Here is a 19,573-nt window from a genome sequence, read left to right as displayed (position 1 = left end):
ATTATGTGACTTTTGTCACGATAAAAAAAAGTTTTTTGAGTAATATAGCTAACTAAACCTGTAATCTTTTTAAAGCAATACCTTCTTTGAAGTGAAGTCAATATCTAACCAAGTGTGGAAATTCCAGCGTTATCAGCTAATCATGACATTTCATGACCGGCCTGTCCTGCCTCCACCAATGATCATTTTAAGCCACATCTACATTATCATCATGCGTCTCAGCCGTCGCTGCAGGAAGAAACGAGAAGGGGACCAAGACGAACAGGATCGTGGATTGAGTATGTGCTATCCTGGGCGAGTTTCTGAAGAGTTACAATTGGATACCCGTTAGTTTATTACTAATTAATATCACTGAAAGTCCACTCCTGAGGGGATGAAAATTTGAGAGAGTTCTTGAAAATAACTTTTCTCTATAAACCCATTGTTCCTTTCCAAATATTTTACTGTGTTACACTTAAGGAGAATGGGAAAATATTCCTGCCACCTTGCCTCTATCCATAAGATATATGGAAAACATTTTCCAGAAAATGCTTGGTTTCACGTTCCAAATAGCAGCAATTTGAGTTGTGTTAAAAAGTGAGCTGTTTAGGTGTCATGCAACCCAGCAGACGCAGCCAGACGCTCTGTGCTTGAAATTTGAACTTTCAGTGAAAGGAACCAGTTGGGAGCTTGGGATTAGCAGATGCAAACTGGTATATATAGGATAGAAAAACAATAAGATTCTACGGTAGAGCACAGGAAACTATATTTAATACCCTGTGATAAACCATAATAGAAAAGAATATGAAAAAAAATGTGTGTATAACTGAGTCACTCTGCTGTACAGCAGAAATTAACACAGTATTATAAATCAATTATACCTCAATACTCTGGAGGAGTGGCAACCCACTCCAATATTCTTGCCAGGAGAATTCCCTGGACAGAGGAACCTGGCAGGTTACAGTCCATAGGATCGCAAAGAGTCAGACACGACTAAAGTGACTTAGCATGCATACCTCAATAAAAATTTTTATTAAAAGTGAGCTGTTCATCTCCAATGGAAAGATGATCACTGATATTACAGAGTCTTTGTGTGATAACCAGTCCAGGAGGCAGGGTGCTGCCTGCAAGGGATAGGGAAATGAGCTTGATTAAAGGCGGCCTGTGAAAATCACTAGGACACATCTACCTGGCTGATGTCTCACGTGGTAACCTCTTCTGCTTATGCATAGAGCTGTTTCTCAGCGACGAGGAGCTGAAGAGGCTGCACGAGTTTGAGGAGCAGTGCGTCCGGGAGCACTTCCAGGAGAAGGAGGATGAGCAGCAGTCTTCCAGCGAGGAACGCATCCGTGTAACCTGCGAGAGGTGCACCTGGGGCATGGCCACCGGGGGAGCGGGGCATCAGGGCCGAAGGGGACATCGAGTTTGATTTAACATTCACTTGCAGTTCTCCTGTTGACCCAACTTTGGCTTTTTAATGCGTTTCCCTCCCTGAAATAGTGTGAATGTTCCAAATGATGCTTATACATTGTATAAAGAAGTGAATGATGACATTTATCGCAAATATCCCAGGCCAAAACCAAACCAAAACAAACAAAACTGTGACAGTTCTTCCCCAGCCCCTAAATGGGCGCCTTTACAATTCAATACATGGGGAGAACCATCAGCTGCAGGGCCGTGTAACTGCTGGGGACGTTTCTCCCCCGCTCTTGACAAATGCTGTTGCCTTAGCCAAGGGTGGTCTGTCCCCAGCTTGATTTCCTCATCCTGACTGTGCCCTCCTTGCTCCTTCCCATCACCTTTCCACCCTCAGGGAACACAGGTACAGGAAGTGCAGTCATCTGTCCTGGCTACCCATCAAGATCAGCATCATCGCTTACAAGCTACATGAACTGTAGCTTGGGAGTCAGTCAATTAGAGGAAGGCAGGTCTGGGAGGGACAGAGAGGGACTTGTTCTATGCTTTGTAGTATTGCACTTCCTGCAGCAGCTCACCACAGAGCAACTAGCAAAGGTGGACAAGAACAATCAACCCACACTATGGACATTTTTTTTTTCGCATTTTATAGTCTTTAAGAACCTTGGTCACTTCATAAAAGCAACTGAAGCTTGTTAAAGTGCATGAGAATTGATAAGACATCATTCCAAAGACTTGAAGGATGAGCATAGCAAGGGAGCCATGCCTAAGGGGATTCTGGAGCATCATTCTTTTTAAATTTTATTTATTTTATTTTGGCTGTAACAGGTCTTAGTTGTGGCACTGGGGAGCTTCGATCTTCATTGCAGCATGCAGGATCTTTAGTTGCAGCATGAGAACTCTTAGTCAAGGCACATGGGATCTAGTTCCCTGACGATGGATCAAACCTGGGCCCCTTCCATCGGGAGAGCAGAGTTTTAGCCACTGGACCACTGGGGAAGTCCCCTTCTACCCTGGAGTCTTGAGCATTAAAGTTTTCTGAAACCATGTATTTCATGTCTGATATACATGTGTATACCGAGAAACTTAAAAACATGGTACAATGTCAAAAGAATATGTCAGCACATAATTCCCAATCAGGGGCCTCAGCAATTACAAGAGAATACATGATACACAATGAAGTCTTCCTGGTGTGTGTTTAGGCCACCGACTCTGCCCCAGGCCACAGGAGGGACGGTGCCTCAGGCAGCTGCAGGGCTCTGTCCCCTCCCCACTCATACACCTAGTCACCTTGTATTAATAATTCTACCAGCCAAACTCAAGGGTTATCTACACCAACTTTTGGCCTTAATACTTTTCAATAAAACTTTGAGACACTTCTTTGCTATTTTACTAGTAATTACTAACCTTTCAAGATGATGAAAAATGGTTTCTGTATGAGAAGGATAAGGTGCCTCATCTTATAACCTAATCTCCACGTTTTAGTTATACGTTAACTTGACTGTAATCACAGGCAGTGATTTACCATGGGAACAGTGCTCTTTCACCCTGCCTGGCCCCCTCTCCCTTTCCCAGCATTGTTTGGATTTTTACCATTCTTGGATCAAGGCTCCAGGAATGTGATTATCAGGTTGCTGCCAAATTGCATTTTCCTCTTGGGGCTCCTTGCACACGTAAGAGGAATGAAAGTGTGCTGGGGCTGGTGGCAGCGGGTGGGAAGGTAGTAAAAACACAATGCTTTCCATTTCCCTTGGCTGTGTTCTCAGGGTGACGGGAGCACATTCCTGCCCCTCCACTTCCCTTTGTTGACGCTTTCTTGGCTGAATCACAGGTAGATTCCAGAGACAGAAAGAGGAGGGGGTCCAGGAGAAAGTGGCTTTCCTTCACCCTTAACCAGGACTGGGGAGCAATGTGGGAGGAGGATCTTGTGAAGGTCTTGGGTTTCCTGTCGGCTTAATGAGAAATCAGCAATTGATCTTTTGGTGATCTTTGGTATCCTCTTCCCAAGTACCAGGAAGAGAAGATGCTGGTAAGAAAGATGCTTCTAACAAAGACATAACGAAGAGAAACAAGACAGTAACTGCAAAAAGACCTCAAAGAATGATCAGTCTTAGAAAGGAGGTGGTAATTCCTCTGATGGAGAGAATGCCGTCCACATAGGAGTGGGGAAGGTGGGGGAAGAGCTTACCTGAAAGTCTTAATTTTATAAATTCATAAGAGTCAAGGATGCTTAGATGATAGAAGAGGAGTGGGATGAAGTGGTGGAGTTTCAATGTGTCTGGTAAATGACAATCTCGCTCCTTATGTGACTTTGAAAGCCAAATCGGAGATCATTGCAGACATTGGACTGAGATTAAAAACATCAGCTTTATTAGTAATACATTTTGTGCTAGAGGATGTGGATCAGGTCTTGCCAAATACACACTCCTGTCCTCACCCAGGCACAGGCAGCTCCAGGAGCCCACAGCCCACGCCGTCTTCTCCCCTGCTAAGCTTACTCCATGACTCTGACAAAATGAGAACCCACACTCCCTGCAAGCAGCAGGCTCCCAGAGAGAGAGAGAGAGTGAGAGAAGTACACTCATGTCCTGGTCCCCACTCCAGAAAATCAGTTTTTGTCAAGAGTAAATGAAAGGCTAGAGAGAGGCCAAGAGTTTTATACGAATGGAAAATTCGAATTGTAAGAAGAAGCAGTAGGAATGGGGAGAAAGAATGGCCCAGCAACATTACAGACTTGAAGCCAGAAGGAGGATCTGAGTTCACCTTGAGGGGAAATACAGTAGGAACGTCATTAACCAAGAAGTTGCCTGGTGGCAGTAATGACAACCCAGTTGTGGCTCTGTATTGTGTCAAGTCAATGTGGCTCCATGCCTCTCAACCTGATGGCAAGGATGCAGAAAGTGAATGATGCTTGAGGTACAGCAAAAGGGAGGCTGATGGTGGCCTGGGCTGCTGAGAACCAGTCAGTGCAGGTTCCATGGTGATGTCAGGGTTCACAAATGGCAGCAAAACATATTACATCACCTCCAGCCCTGTTTATCCCTGTCCAGCCCTGTAGTCCTGGTCATGATGGATGAAGGCTTAGGGACTGTCACTACTACGTTGGAAGTAAGGGAGAGACAACCTAGGGTATCAATAAGAGCTTCTCTGAGGGCCTGACCAGAGTCTGGCCAGAGCAGAGAACAGAGTCAGGAAAGGTTAATGATTTAGATGACCTGAATTCTAGAATCCAAGGTTTGAGGTGTGCCTGGCCAAGCTGCTGTGTATAAATGATGTGGCATGGAGACAGAATCCCAGAGAACTTAATATTCTTCAGTGATTACTAAGTCTTTTGCTGACTGAAAAGAATGAGTACAGAAGATTGAAGACTCAAGTATTGTTCTTTGTTTAGCCTTTCACATATAAAAACTCCATAAGTAAACACAACCAGGTGCCACCCTGGGTGTTCTCCCTACAATTACTAAACTTACAAGGCAGCCCCATACGAAGAAGCAGATGGGAATTAAAATAGCTGAATTTTGGCTGGATGAGACAACTCTATGATCTATAGACCTGGAATGAAATGACAGGGTAGGAATAGTCTTAGAACTCAACATAGATGACCATGCAATCTTGAAACATGGGTCTTGTCAAGTAGGAACCGGACCTGGTTGCTCCACTAACATTATGTTTTTATGTTACCTTTTAACTCTATCATTAAGGAAACGTTCCCATATAATTTGTGAGACGCCTTGCAGGTAAAGGGTGATTGTTTCACATAAAACAATGACTGTACAAAAAATGAGTTTTAATAACTGGCTTACTACAGAGCTCCCAATGTCTGTGTTCTGTCCTTTGCAAAGACACACAGGACTCTTACCATGAGAATGTGAATTTGGACCTCATATTTTTTATTTATTTATTATTATTTTTAATTGGAGGATAATTACTTTATAGTGTTGTGCTGGTTTCTGCTGTAGAACAAAGTGAATTAGTTATAAGTATACATATATCCCCTCCCTCTTAAGCCTCCCTCCCACCTCCCGTCCCACCCCACTAGGCCATCACAGAGCACAGGCTGAACTCCCTGTGCTATACAGCTACTTCTCACTAGCCTGGACGTTATATTTAATAGATAAGAGTCTATGAAAGTCAATAAAGTTATGCCCTACTTAGGCGTATATTCTCTTGGTGCATGCTAAGTCGTTTCAGTCAAGTCCGACTCTTTTCAACTCCATGGTCTGTAGCCCTCCAGGCTCCTCTGTCCATGGGATTCTCCAGGCATGAATACTGGAATGGGTTGCTGTTTCCTTCTCCAGGGGATCTTCTCAACCCAGGGAGTGAACCTGCATCTCTTGTCTCTTGCATTGGCAGGTGGATTCTTTACCACTAGTGCCACCTGGGAAGCCCAAGTTACTACAAAAGTTCCAGTGATTTATAGATTGTTGTGCCTATTATGTGAATGGAATGGAAAACATTATTCACAGAACCTTAACAAAAATGCATTTTGGTTAAACTACTTTCAGGTTTAGTGGTATAAGATTCAAATTTAAATCCTCTAGGTATTAGATATACTGAGATACGGACAAAAATATTTGAAGATCTGTAACCATTATGACCAACCTAAATAGCATATTTAAAAGCAGAGACACTACTTTGCCAACAATGGCCCGTCTAGTCAAGGCTATGGTTTTTCCAGTAGTCATGTATGGATGTGAGAGTTGGATGGTGAAGAAAGCTAAGTGCCAAAGAATTGATGCTTTTGAACTGTGGTGTTGGAGAAGACTCTGGAGAGTCCCTTGGACTGAAAGGAGATCCAACCAGTCCATCCTAAAGGAGATCAGTCCTGGGTGTTCACTGGAAGGACTGATGTTGAAGCTGAAATTCCAATACTTTGGCCACCTCATGTGAAGAGCTGACTCTTTGGAAAAGACCCTAATGCTGGGAAGGATTGGGGGCAGGTGGAGAAGGGGATGCCAGAGGATGAGATGGCTGGATGGCATCACCAACTCGATGGACATGGGTCTGGGTAGACTCCAGGAGTTGGTGATGGATAGGGAGGCCTGAAGTGCTGCAATTCATGGGGCCGCAAAGAGTCGGACACAACTGAGCAACTGAACTGAACTGAACTGAACCGAACCACCTCTACCCGTATGGTCATGTCATTCTATACCTGTTCAGCACCTAGAGTTCAGGGAATCCTTTCACTGAAAGTTTTTAAAACTAAACTGAAACTGCAAGTACAACCCACAGAAAGCATCTATAAAAGAAAAGAAAAAGTGATAGACTGGATTTCATCAAAAGAAAAAACTTTTGCTCTACAAAAGACACTGCTATGACAATGAAAAATGAGGCACAGACTGGGAGAAAACACATGCAAATCACATATCTGCTGTAGGGCTAGTGTACAGGATATCTAAAGAACTCTCAAAACTCAATAATAAGGGGGAAATGATCCAATGAAAAATGGGTCAGCAACTTCCCTGGTAGTCCAGTGGTTAAGAAACCGCAATTCTAACGCAGGGGGTGCAGGGATCTCGCATGCCACAAACAAGACCTGGTGCAGCCAAATAAATAAATAAACATTAAAAAAAAAAAAAAGAACCATACACCAAAAGAAAAAGTAGTCAACTAACTGTATGATAGCTTTAAAGAGAAAACATGACCTTAGGATTACGACATTATTGGAAATATGTCTTCGAGAGGAAATCGAATTTATTTCATGGGTAGGCTGTGGACCTAGAACAATTTTTTGTTCTGTGCTGAAAAGAAAACAGAATTAAGATGTCAAAAGCCAGGAAAGTCCGTATCTCACTGTGAGTTCTGTTATAAACGATGGATTTCTCTTAAATGCTCTCCTGCCATTCAGTGTGTAGAGATGGGACCCTTTCCCAACGGTTTCCTCCATCCCTTCTCTTTCCCCTCCTGAAATGGAAACCCCTCCTTCGATTTCCATATATGGATGTCAAGATTTGTGAAACACACTTAAGTCATCATGTTATAAAAGTTACAAGTCAAGGCTGGAAGGGGAGATAGTTTTCCAAGTGTCCTTTCTGTTAAATCATTTCAGAGAGAAGTGAATGGCATCTGGTTCTTTCTTCCTTCTTTCACACATGCTCTAAAAATTCAATACAACTTTCCTTGGTTTGGCATAAAATGTTCTGTCTCCATGCTGTAGCTATTTAAAAATAAGCTTGAAATAACATTCTATTTAGTTACTTTTTTATTGGAGTATAGTTGCTATACAATGTTGCATTTATTTCTGCTGCACAGCAAAGCACATCAGCTATATGTATACACATATCACCTCTTTTCTGGATTTCCTTCCCATTTAGGTCACTGCAGAGCCTGAGTAGAGTGCCCTGAGCTGTACAGTAGGTTCTTGACAGTTATCTATTTTGAAATAATATTCTTAACTTAAACTACATCTTGAAGCTTTATTTCCTCCACAGCTTCAGTTAAGGGAGTGGCTACAGTAGGGATGGGGCATTTCTGAGACACCTAAAGAGGCTTCTTACGCACAGTGGGGTTATCTAGTCATCACAGGGGAGGAGGGACGGTAGGGAGATGTCAGGGTGACAGAATCAGATGAGTCTGAGGTCTCCTTTTTCTGAGTGGCTGGTGATGCTATCTTCTGGATTAGGTCACACAAGGGATAAGTCAGGCAGAGAATTAGAAAAGATTTGAGAAGATACTTATCTCTATTTTACCAGCTTATTTATTTTTAAAAGTTTGCACAGCTGCTTCATCTCAAAATTCTGTGTTTGTTCAAGGATCTCAAGTCTGTTCCAGAGGCAATGTGATTTCTAATACAAAAAGAATGAATCCTCGTGGCAATGGATTTGAAGGGTGTGAGAAGACATGACATTTAACAGAGAAAATTAAGTTGGACTTGAAGTCATGGAAAATTAGGAGTGAAAAGTTCTTCTGTTGGTCCCTGAAATGCAGGAGGAGAAAGAACCCTTAGAAACTGTAGTCGGGCTCCCTATGGTTGTTGTAGTTGTTTAGTTGCTAAGTTGTGTCCAACTCTTTGCCACCTCATGGATTGTATCCTACCAGGCTCCTCTGTCCATGGGGTTTCCTAGGCAAGAATACTGGAGTAAGTAGCCATTTTCTTCTCTAGGGGATCTTCCTGACCCGGGGATGGAACCCACGTCTCCTGCTTGGCAGGTGGGTTCTTTACCACTGAGTCACCAGGGAAGCCCAATGGTAGGGAAGCTTGTGTTTTTTTTTTTAATATTTATTTATTGAAGCATAGTTGATTCACAATGTTGTGTTAGTTTCAACTGTACAGCAAAATGATTCAGTTTTATATATATATATATATATTTTCAGATTCTTTTCCTATAGAGATTATTGTAAAATATTGAGTAGAGTTCCTGGTGTTACACAGTAGGTTTATCTTGATCATCTATTTCATATATACTAGTGTGTGTATGTTAATCCCCATAGGGAAGCTTCTAAAGGAGGAAGTCACATCTCCTCATACATGGTGAATTTGGTGAAATCGGTCCTCCTGGTGGCAAACTTCCAGGAAGCCAGATCCTTCCTGCTCAAATGATGTGGTTTCCTAAGGGGCATAAAAATAGTTCTCTCCTCACGAAAAAAATTAAGAATAGAATCCAAGGACCCTCCCACACATCAGAGCACAGCTGTTCAATGCGGCCAACAGTAGAACCTTAGCAGGTTTTAGTTCAGGCAACATTATGATTTCACAGGCTGTTGCCTGATCATCTAAGAATTAGAAGAAAATCCAAAAGCAGGTATTTATAATCTGCCATGATCTTCCTTACAACCCCATAAGGGAAGACCAATTATTAAATATAGTTAACAATTTAAGTTCATTGGTATTTCTCAGATAGCTAAATGACTACTTGTCCCTGAAGTAAAATATCTGATAATCTAAACTTAATTATTTTTGCATTAAAAATTACTTCATTGACGTATAATTGATGTATAATATTGTATTAATTTCTGCTTCAAAGTGATTTAGTTACATACATATATATTTTTCATATTCTTTTCCATTATGGCTTACCCAGGATATTGAATATAATTCTCTGTGCTATACAGTAGGACCTTAATTGTTTATACATCCTACATATACTAGTTTGCATTTGTTAATCAGAAACTCCCAAACCTTCCCTCCCCACTCTCTCTCCCCCTTGGTAACCACAAGATCTGTTCTCTAAGTCTATGAGTCTGTTTCCATTTCATAGATAGGTTCATTTGTGTCGTATTTTAGATTACACATATAAGTGATATCATTTGGTATTTGTCTTTCTCCATATGACTTAGTTCACTTAGTCTGATATTCCCTAAGTCCATCCATGTTGCTGCAAATGCCATTATTTCATTCTCTTTTATGGCTGAGTAATATTTCTTTGTCTATACATACCACATCTTCTTTATCCATTCATCTGTTGATGGACACTTAGGTTGCTTTCATGTCCTGGCTATTTTAGTGCTGTTATAAACACAAAAGTTCATGTATATTTTTGAATTATGGTTTTCTCTGAATATATGCCCAGGAGTGGGATTGCTGGGTTATATTGCAACTCTATTTTTAGTTTCTTAAGGAACCTCCATACTCTTCTCCATAGTGGCTGCACCAACTTACATTCCCATTGACAGTGTAGGAAGTTTCCTTTTCTCCACACCCCTCTACAGCATTTGTTATTTGTATACTTTTTGATGAGGGATATATTGTCTGGTGTAAAGTGATAGCTCATTGTAGTTTTGATTTGCATTCCTCCAATAATTTGTGATAAACCTAAACTTAACTATTAACAATGTATTTTCTGAACCCTGAATTTCAAATAAGGATTTGAATGTATTTATTTTGTCATTGTAACCATTGCTTGCTGACAGCTATACTCAAATCTCTCAAACCTAAGTGCTAGTGTCTTCCTTTATCATCAGAGGCAGTGTGATGTGCCAGCTAAGACAGCAGAGCTGGAGCTCATGTTGGAGCCCCAGTGTCTGCCAGCTGTGCATCCTTAGGCAGATTACTTACCCTCTCCTTGACTCTATTTCTTCATGGGTAAAATGTTGTTGTTCTTCAGTCACTAACACTTCAGCAATCCAATGGACTGCAGCTGCTAGACTCCTCTGTCCATGGGATTTCCCAGATAAGAATACTGGTGTGGGTTGCCATTTCCTTCTCCAGGGAATCTTCCTAACACAGGGATCAAATCTGCGTCTTTCTACATTGGCAGGCAGTTTCTTTATCACTGAGCCACCTGGGAAGCCCCATCAATAAAACGGGGGTGTTGGAAAGACTGCCTGCCTCATAGGGCTGCTGTGAGATTAAACAAGCCTAGAGTAGGACCTCAGTGAGTACGTATTAATACATATATAAGGTACTTAGTGTGATGAACAGAGAAGGCAATGGCACCCCACTCCAGTACTCTTGCCTGGAAAATCCCATAGACGGAGGAGCCTGGTAGGCTGCAGTCTATGGGGTCACTAAGAGTCGGACACGACTGAATGACTTCACTTTCACTTTTCACTCTCATGCATTGGAGAAGGAAATGGCAACCCACTCCAGTGTTCTTGCCTGGAGAATCCCAGGGACGGGGGAGCCTGGTGGGCTGCCGGCTGTGGGGTCACACAGAGTTGGACCCAACTGAAGTGACTTAGCAGCAGCAGCAGCAGCAGTGTGATGAATGGTAAAGAGCACCCTATGTGTTAACTGTACTTCTGTTGTTTCCGGATGTTCCTCAGGGTAATTTTCAGTGGTTATATTACGAGTGTGTGACGTTTAAAAATATGTCCGAGTCCCACGATTCCCCAAAGCCTGAAAAAATCATACAACAACAATAACATTAATTTTTGGTTTTAATCTTTAGTTCATCTCGGGGTAATACACCTGTCCCTTTGTATTTACTAGAGTTGAAAACATGTCTATGAGGTTGGAGGAAATCAACGAAAGAGAAAACTTTATGAAAACTTCCCTACAGACTGTGGACCTTCGCCTCTCCCAACTGGAAGAACTATCTAACAGAATGGTGAACGCGCTGGAAAACCTGGCGGGAATCGACAAGTCTGACCTGATACAGACGCGGTCCCGGGCCTCCTCGGAATGTGATGCCACGTTCCTTCTCAGGCGGAGCAGCATCAGCAGCGCCGATGGCTACAGCCTGTACAGGTACCATTTCAACGGGGACGAGCTGTTGTATGAGGATACCTCCTTCTGCATGCCCCTGGGGGCAGCGAACAGGAAAAAAGCCGGTTCCTTCCGTGGGAAGGAAGAGAAGGACCAAAGGACGTACCTGGCCCCAGAGCGCCAGGGCAGCCTTCGCCTGCCACCCAGTACCGGCGCGCCAGCATCCCCAGACCGAGGTCAGCTTGCCTCCGACAACGGCAAGAGCAGCTCGGAACCGAAGTCAGGTTCAGATACTGGGATTTCCGCTGAAAATGATGAAAGGCAGGTAGTCCCTAAAAAAGAAGAAATGACTTCCCCACGTTTAAGTCAAACAGATGCTATACATGGAGAAAACAAGTCGGATTTTCAAAAAAGCACTCAGCAGACAGTGGAAACCACGAAGATAGAAGGCACCATTTCTTATCCCCTGGAAGAAACAAAGCCAAGCCGCTATTACCCTGATGAGACGTTCAGCGCTTGTAAAACGCTAAAGTCCAGAAGCTTTGTGTATTCCCGGGGAAGAAAGGTGGTTGGCGGGGCTAACAATTGGGGTGCAGCCGGGGACCCAACATGCCCCTCGACAGTTCAGCAGTGGACCACGGAATGGAAGTATGAAGTTCAAAAGATTATGCGTTCTCGGAGCACGGAAATACCTTCCTTTTCGTCCGAAGCTGCACTGCAGGCTGAGCATTGTGGACATTTCACAGACAAGGAAGATGAAAACTGTGTTTTTAAAACAGCCCCTCAGATCTCTTGCTTGTCTTTTACTGACAGAACTGACAAGGAAAACTTACTGTCTGTGAAAACACACCAAACTTTGGGATTCCCATCTTCAAGGTCAAAAAGTTTACACAGCCGTCCTAGGAGTGTGAAAGCCCTCCAGGGCAACTTACACAGACCTGGACATGCCAGAAGTGTAAGTAACTTAGTAGTTGTGTCTGGAATTACAATGGAAGACCCCAAGGTTCAGCAAGAGAAGACTTCCTCAGAAACAGCGTGCTAGTGTGTTTTGTTTCTTTGGTTTTTACATCAGAACCACAGATGAGCTCCATCTTGGTCATCTAGACATCATCAGTTTCTGAAAACATTTTCATTAGAGATCTTTGACCATTAATTTAATTTACATTTTGATTAATTTAAAATGTAAAGGCACTAAACTTTAAGTAATAGTTTGGTAGCATATGTTAATAAACTTGGTTTTGTTTTTTTTTAGTTGGAATAGGATCAAGAAAAGTGAAGACTCCAATTGCTTAATCAATAGGCAAGAGCTTATGAGCTCTTTGGGGCTTCCCAGGTGGCTCAGAGGTAAAGAATCCACATGCCACTAAAGGGAGACCCAGGTTCAATCCATGGGCCGCGAAGATCCCCTGGAGAAGAAAATGACAACCCACTCCTGTATTCCTGCCTGGGAAATCCCACGGACAGAGGAGCCGGGGGCTGCAGTCCTTGGGGGTCACAAAAGAGTCCATCATGACATAGCATCTAAACAACAATTACAACAATCTCTATTTCTGAGGGCAACCAAAAACAGACAAAGACATGCTTTTGGGTGTCACCAATAGTTTATTTAAGGGAGTAAGCAGCTTTGTGAGAAAGAGAAATGAAAGAAAAAGCAAACATGAGAAAAGGAGGGGTGGAAGAGAAAACAAACTAAGAGGTGCAAGAAGGGAGGACTGGAAAGGGGACTTAAGTATCATATCTTCTTTATGGGTTTTTGTTTTATGTTTTCATGTTTTAAAATTACACAAGAAGAAGAAAAGGCCACGATTATATCAGAGGTCACACTGTAATAGGGTAAGGTGACCAATAGTTTTGTTAATGTGTAAAAATAGTGTCCCATATGAATCTTCTTGTTGTGATATAGTCCTGGATGCCAAATACAAATTAATTGTACTTCTGTCTATTGCAATGGTCTGTGTAAAGCTGTGGCTAAAATCTAAAGGATCCATGTTCGAGGTGGGAGTTCTCAAGAGTGTCAAAGATGAGTCACAGCTAAAAACAAAAGGTAAGGCTCAATTTGGAATTTCAGACATAACATTGCTGTAAAGTGGCAAAGAGTTGGGGAGAGAGGTAGAGAGAGAGACACAGTGCCGTTGTGCCAAAGGTACTGATCAGAGAGACTCTGGAGGCTGAAGAAGTTCATGCACAGATCAGAATCCCTGAACTGGGCTGGATTTACCAGAAAGCACTGCTATACCATTGCATGGATGATGGGAATTTGACATTTAATAAATGATAACATTTATTTAATAAAGAAAACAATTGCTTATCTATTGCTACATCGAGATTGTTCAATCAATCCTGCTTCCTGTGTTATTTGACCCAAGGATAAACCCATTCTATTTGGCCTCATTCCTAATTCTTTGCGTTGGATGCCCAGAAAATTTTCAGCCCTTTCAGTTCAGTTCAGTTCAGTCTCCAGTGTTGGAGTTTCAGCTTCAGCATCAGTCCTTCAAATGAATATTCAGGACTGATTTCCTTTAGGGTGGACTGGTTGGCTCTCCTTGCAGTCCAAGGGACTCTCAAGAGTCTTCTCCAACACCTAGTTCAAAAGCATCAATTCTTAGGCCCTTTGCTACACCCTAAAATAAAACGTGTTTCTCAGAATAAGCTGGAGAACCTCTGACAGCCCTAGAGAACAGGTTTGAAGAAGGCAAAGCTTCTCAACAGAATTCTCCACCTGTCCACTCATTACACCTGTCGCCTTTCTAGGTCCCTCCTACCTTGCCTCAGGTGTGGGGCCTGAATCTATCCCCAGGAGTCTCACTGAGTCTCCTGTTGACATACTGGAAAGGGTAGCTATTCCCTTCTCTAGGGATCTTCCTGACCCAGGGATTGAATCCAGGTCTCCCACATTACACGTGGATTCTTTACCATCTGAGCCACCTGGGAAGCAATATTTCTAATTCTGGTTTACCTAATTTATTCATGTTTCCTATCATTTTCTTTGTGTCTTTAGCTCCATGAAATGCTGGGTGTTGTTTTTTGATCTGTATGAAGGGTATGTCTTCCTGATGTGCTTTTACCGTCTGTAGGAATGCTATTCTGATCTTCTTTTTTATTACAATACTTGTCTATGGGATTTGACTTCCATGCTTTCCCTTGATTAGTGTTATGTGAAATAGGTTTTCTCAAACTTTTTGAAGACGGCAGTTGTCAGGATAGCTTTTCTAACTTCACAAGAGAACCTTCTTTATTTTCACAGTCTGGCATTAAAATTTTGTAAAAGCCAGGGGACTTCCCTCGTGGGCCGGTGGTTAAGAGTCCATGCTTCCACTGCACAGGGCACAGGTTCAGTCCTTGGTCAGGGAACTAAGATGCCCTGCAAACAACAAAAAAAAATTGTAAAGTCAGCTTATTTTCAGAGATTCCTGGTCCTCCATCTTTATTTGGACCTTCCCTTTCCTTTGTCTTGACTTGGCTCATTTTGTTTCCATGCTCAGCAGTCTGTTCTTGGTGTGGCTCCCTTTCTTTAAAGGAAGCACAGGTAGGTCAGTTGCAAGAGTTCCTCTAGCAGCTTCCAAAGTTCTACCCCTCAGACCTCACCAGGAGCCCCTGCGCTCCCAAACACCATTCTCTACTTCACTTGCTCTTCTCCACTTGACTGGCCAGGCCAGTAAATACCTTCTGGGTATTTGGGAATTCTCCAGATGCCTCATTGATTCCCTTTGCTGATATCACAAAAATCTTCTAAGTGCTGTGGTTTGCTCCTACTTACCTATATTTTGGAAATCTTGGGGAAACTAGTTCACTTAGATTTGTGGTGAATGTTGTCCATGGGGCTTCGGTTTTGCTTTATAGTTCCTTTGTCTGTTTTCCTGGGGAAACTGAAAAATTATGCTGCTGTTGTCATCTTCCCAGAATTCCCCCTCAGGAAAAAGATGTTTTATATGTCTTAACAGTTATCTTCAAGGGCCATATACTCAGGTAATGGCATAGTTTTGTAGATGTTGTTGTTGTTTAGTTGCTCAGTCATGTTCTGACTCTTTGCGACCCCATGGACTATAGCCCACCAGGCTCCTCTGCCCATGGGATTTCCCAGGCAAAAATAATGGGTGAGTTGCCATTTCCTTGTACATAACCATCATACACGACCTCTCCCCGACTGCTTCCACCATCACTTTCTGTTATCTGGACTCTTCTAACAGTCCCCAACTAGCATTGTTACGGAAAGTGGGGTCTGGCTGCTGGCTGCTCTAAAGTCAGTAAAGGGGCAAGGTTGGTGGGAAGTTTGCTTTATTTCAGAAGCTGGCAATGTTGCAGGGGGTCAGGGGGAGAGGAGACTCCTGTTCAAAGGCTGACTCCCACCACTGACAATTAGTGGACAAGGGCTTTTCTAGGCAGGAGGGGGCTTCATGCAGAAACAGTACAGGCAGCACTGACAGTCATCTTGAAGTCGGTCATCAGTGGTCTGACCAGTGTCATCTTGATCATTTTGAGTACAATTAATCTTCAGTCCTGGAGTTGGTTTGTTCCCATTTCTTTGAGGACAGTTCTCAGAATTGTGGCAGCTTAGGTCATGAATACAATCTGGTTGTCATGTATTGATAGTTAACCTCTTCTGCCTGGTGGGGGTTTCAGTACCTGTAAGACAGTTCATGGGTTTGAGCAAGCTCCAGGAGTTAGTGATGGACAGGGAAGCCTGGCATGCTGCAGTCCATGGGGGTCACAAAGGGTCGGACACGACTGAGTGACTGAACTGACTAACTGAAGACAGTTCACGGGATATGGCTCAGAGTATCATCTATAGCCCCTGAGGAGGAACTAAAGGTTCTTGACTGTGCTTAATGACTAAACTGTTATTATTTTGTCCTGTTTGACTGTTTTCCTTTGCTTCTGAATTTTCTCACTTCTCTGATTAAATATATTCTTTGACTCAAGTTTTTTGACAGGCAGGAGGCAGGTTTAGGGCATGGGAGGTGGGGGAGAAGCAATGTAGGGTCCTGTTCTATTCAGTCTCACAGCTTCTACCATTATGTACCTCTACAGTGGGGGGTGTGTGTGTGTGTGTATTTTTAAATGTCAGATCAAGTCATTCTCAACTCAAAGCATCACAAAAGCACCTGAACTTTCAGAACCTATGTGATCTGGCTTGTTGATTTTCTCTGACCTCTTCTCCCACTGGATTAGGCTGCTCTGAACACACCAGACAAGATCTCAACCCCGGGCATTTGCATGACTCTCTCCTCTTCCTCCTGATTTCCACCTGGGTTGCTCCTTCACTCCCTTCAGTTTTTGTCTGCTCAAATGTCATCTGATCAGAAAGACTTCCCTGATCACACTCTATCTCCCATTGAAAAAAAGCCCTCATCCTCTTCCTATATTTTCAATTCATGGCACTTGTTATACATTAATTTTGTGTATCTTTCCACCTGTAATGAAAGTGCCAGGAAAGTAGAAACTGTCTTCTTAGTGACCCAAGTAGTTTTTAACACAGAGTTAGCAATCAATAGGGCTTCCCTGGTAGCTCAGATGATAGAGAATCTGCCAGCCAATGCAGGAGACCCAGGTTTGATCCCTGGGTCGGGAAGATCCCCTGGAGAAGGGAATGGCACCCCACTTGCCTGGGAAATCCCACAGACAGAGGAGTCTGGCAGACTACAGTCCATGGGGTCAAAAGAGTCAGACATGACTGAGTGACTAAAGTGCATCCATATGTAGCAATCAATACAAATTTGGTAACTGACTGAATGAATATATACATTACCTAGCACATAATAGGTATTCAAAAAGTGTTAGCGCCTTTTCTTCCCCTCTTCACAGGGAAAAGGAAATGGTCTGCAGGGAATACCACTATCCCCCACCATTTTTGTTCAGTCACTCAGTGATATTCAACTCTTTGCGACCCCATAGACTGCAGCATGCCAGGCTTCCCTGTCTTTCATTATCTTCTGGAATTTGCTCAAATTCAAGTCCATTGAGTCAATGATGCCATCCAACCTTCTCATCCACTGTCACCCTCTTTTCTTGCCCTCTATCCTCCTATCCTGCACAATAGAAGAACCAATACAAGAAACAGAGTCAGAAAAACAGGACAAAAGAGTGACATTAGAGACAAAGAAGGAGATAGGCAGCTATTTCAAAGGTAAAGAGTATCAAGGAGACCAAGACTAGTGCTTGGAATTGCACTGATTCTCCCAAAATTCAGACACTAAAGCTGAAAATCAGTGAGTGTATTTGGAGATAGGAGATACCTCTTTGCGAGGTAATTAATGTTAAATGAGTTCATAAAGGCTGGGATCGTAATCCAACAGGATTAATGAATGCCCCTATAAGATGAGGCACCAGGAACAAAATTAGGTCATTTGCAGATGTGGACGGACCTAGGGTCTGTTATAGAGTGAAGTAACTCAGAAAAACCAACATTGTATATTAATGCATATATGTGGAATATAGAAAGATGGTACAGATGAACCCATTGCAGGGCAGGAATAGAGACGCAGACATAGAAAATGGACATGTGGACACAATGGAGGGGTGGCTGCATTGGGAGGGTAGCACTGACACATATATACTGCTGCTGCTGCTGCTGCTGTGTCGCTTCAGTCGTGTCCGACTCTGTGCGACCCCATAGATGGCAGCCCACATATATACAATGTGTAAAGCAGATAGCTAGTGGGGAGCTGGTGTGTAGCACAGGGAGCTCAGCTCAGTGCCCTGTGATGACTTAGGGGGTAGGATGGGGAAGGTGGGCAGGAGGCAACAGGGAGGGGATATACGTAAACATATGGCTGATTTGATTCATGTGCAGCAGAAACCAACACATTGTAAAGCAACTATACCCCCCAATAAAAAATTAACTTGAATAAAGAAGAGGCACCAGAGTGAGTTCTGACACCCTGCACCCACCCACCACCCATCTCCCACTGCTCAGCTCTCTTCATTGTCTGCAAGCCCAGAGTGCTTTCACCAGAATTCTATCTTTCGTACTTGATCTTGGGCTTCCCAGCCTCCAGAACTGTGAGAAATAAACTGCTGTTTAAGCCGCCCAGTCTGTGATGTTTTCTTATGGCAACCCAAGCACACTAACACAATTAGATATCTGAAAAAGTCCTAACATTTAGGGTAGGTCAAGACAAATCTGGAAATCAGTTTTTCAGTTTTTTAATTGTATGGTCACTTAATAGAGTTGTAGATCCTAAAACTTGTATGGCAAAGCCCAAGTCACAGTAAGCCATTTCAGCATAAAGATCCATACATTCCTTGCAAAGCGTGTGTGGGAAAACAATCCATTTTGTCCAGTTTTATTAAAGTATAATTGACATATATCACTACACAAGTTTAAGGTGTACAGTTTAATGATTTGACTTGCATATATTGTAGAATGATTACTGCAGTGAATTTAACTGGCATTCATCATCTTATATAAATACAGTAAAGAAAGAGAAAAAAAGTTTTTCCCGTTGTGATGAGAATTCTTAGGATTTACTCCCTTAACTTTCCCATATAACATATAGCAGTATTACATTATTTCCCTAGTACTTACTTTTCTTATAACTGGAAGTTTGTAGCTTTTAACCACTTCTCTCCAGTTCCTCTCTCCCACCTCCTGCCTCTGGGAACCACAAATATGATCTCTTTTTTCTGAGTTTAGTGTTTTTTTTAAATCTATTTAATGCGGACGAATCACAGACAATTCATAAAAAGGTGTTAAATGTATGTGTACAGCAGTGTATGTAATACCTATAACTCAATGGACTTGATATTTTAAAGTACAGTTGTAGAACCTGAGCAAAATGGAATCATATGTCACTCAAACAAGTTAACCAGAAAGATCATTGGGGTTCTGGATCCAAGATAAAATTTTTTTTTTTTAAAAGGTAAATTTTGAAGTCTTATTTAAATTTTGTTGTTTAGTCAATAAGTCTGTCAAGTTCTTTTCGACTCCATGGACTGTGGCCCACCAGGCTCCTCTCTCCATGGGATTTCCCAGCTAAGAATATCAGAGTAGGTAGCACTTTCTTCTCCAGGGGATCGTCCCAACCCAGGGATTGAACCCACATTTCCTGCATCACAGATGGATTCTTTACTACTGACCCACTAGGTTGTTGT

The 19,573-nt window shown here is 42.6% G+C and overlaps 1 protein-coding gene across 1 annotated transcript in view; it reads left to right on the top strand.

Moving 5' to 3' along the window:
• The window catches only part of LOC128066963 (transient receptor potential cation channel subfamily M member 1), a 64,789-nt gene extending 52,265 nt beyond the window's left edge, over positions 1-12,524 (top strand). Inside the window, exons 25-27 of the mRNA XM_052660095.1 lie at positions 76-278; positions 1,212-1,344; positions 11,267-12,524. Of these exons, the coding sequence (XP_052516055.1) occupies positions 76-278; positions 1,212-1,344; positions 11,267-12,524 (1,594 nt within the window). The remainder of the gene's footprint in view (positions 1-75; positions 279-1,211; positions 1,345-11,266) is intronic.
• The last annotated feature ends 7,049 nt before the right edge of the window (positions 12,525-19,573 follow it).

The sequence above is a fragment of the Budorcas taxicolor genome, chromosome 21 (genome assembly GCF_023091745.1).
Source record: "Budorcas taxicolor isolate Tak-1 chromosome 21, Takin1.1, whole genome shotgun sequence".
NCBI classification, from domain to species: domain Eukaryota; kingdom Metazoa; phylum Chordata; class Mammalia; order Artiodactyla; family Bovidae; genus Budorcas; species Budorcas taxicolor.
The sequence above is the reverse complement of the archived record's forward strand: the minus strand, read 5'-3'. Positions and strand labels throughout refer to the sequence as shown.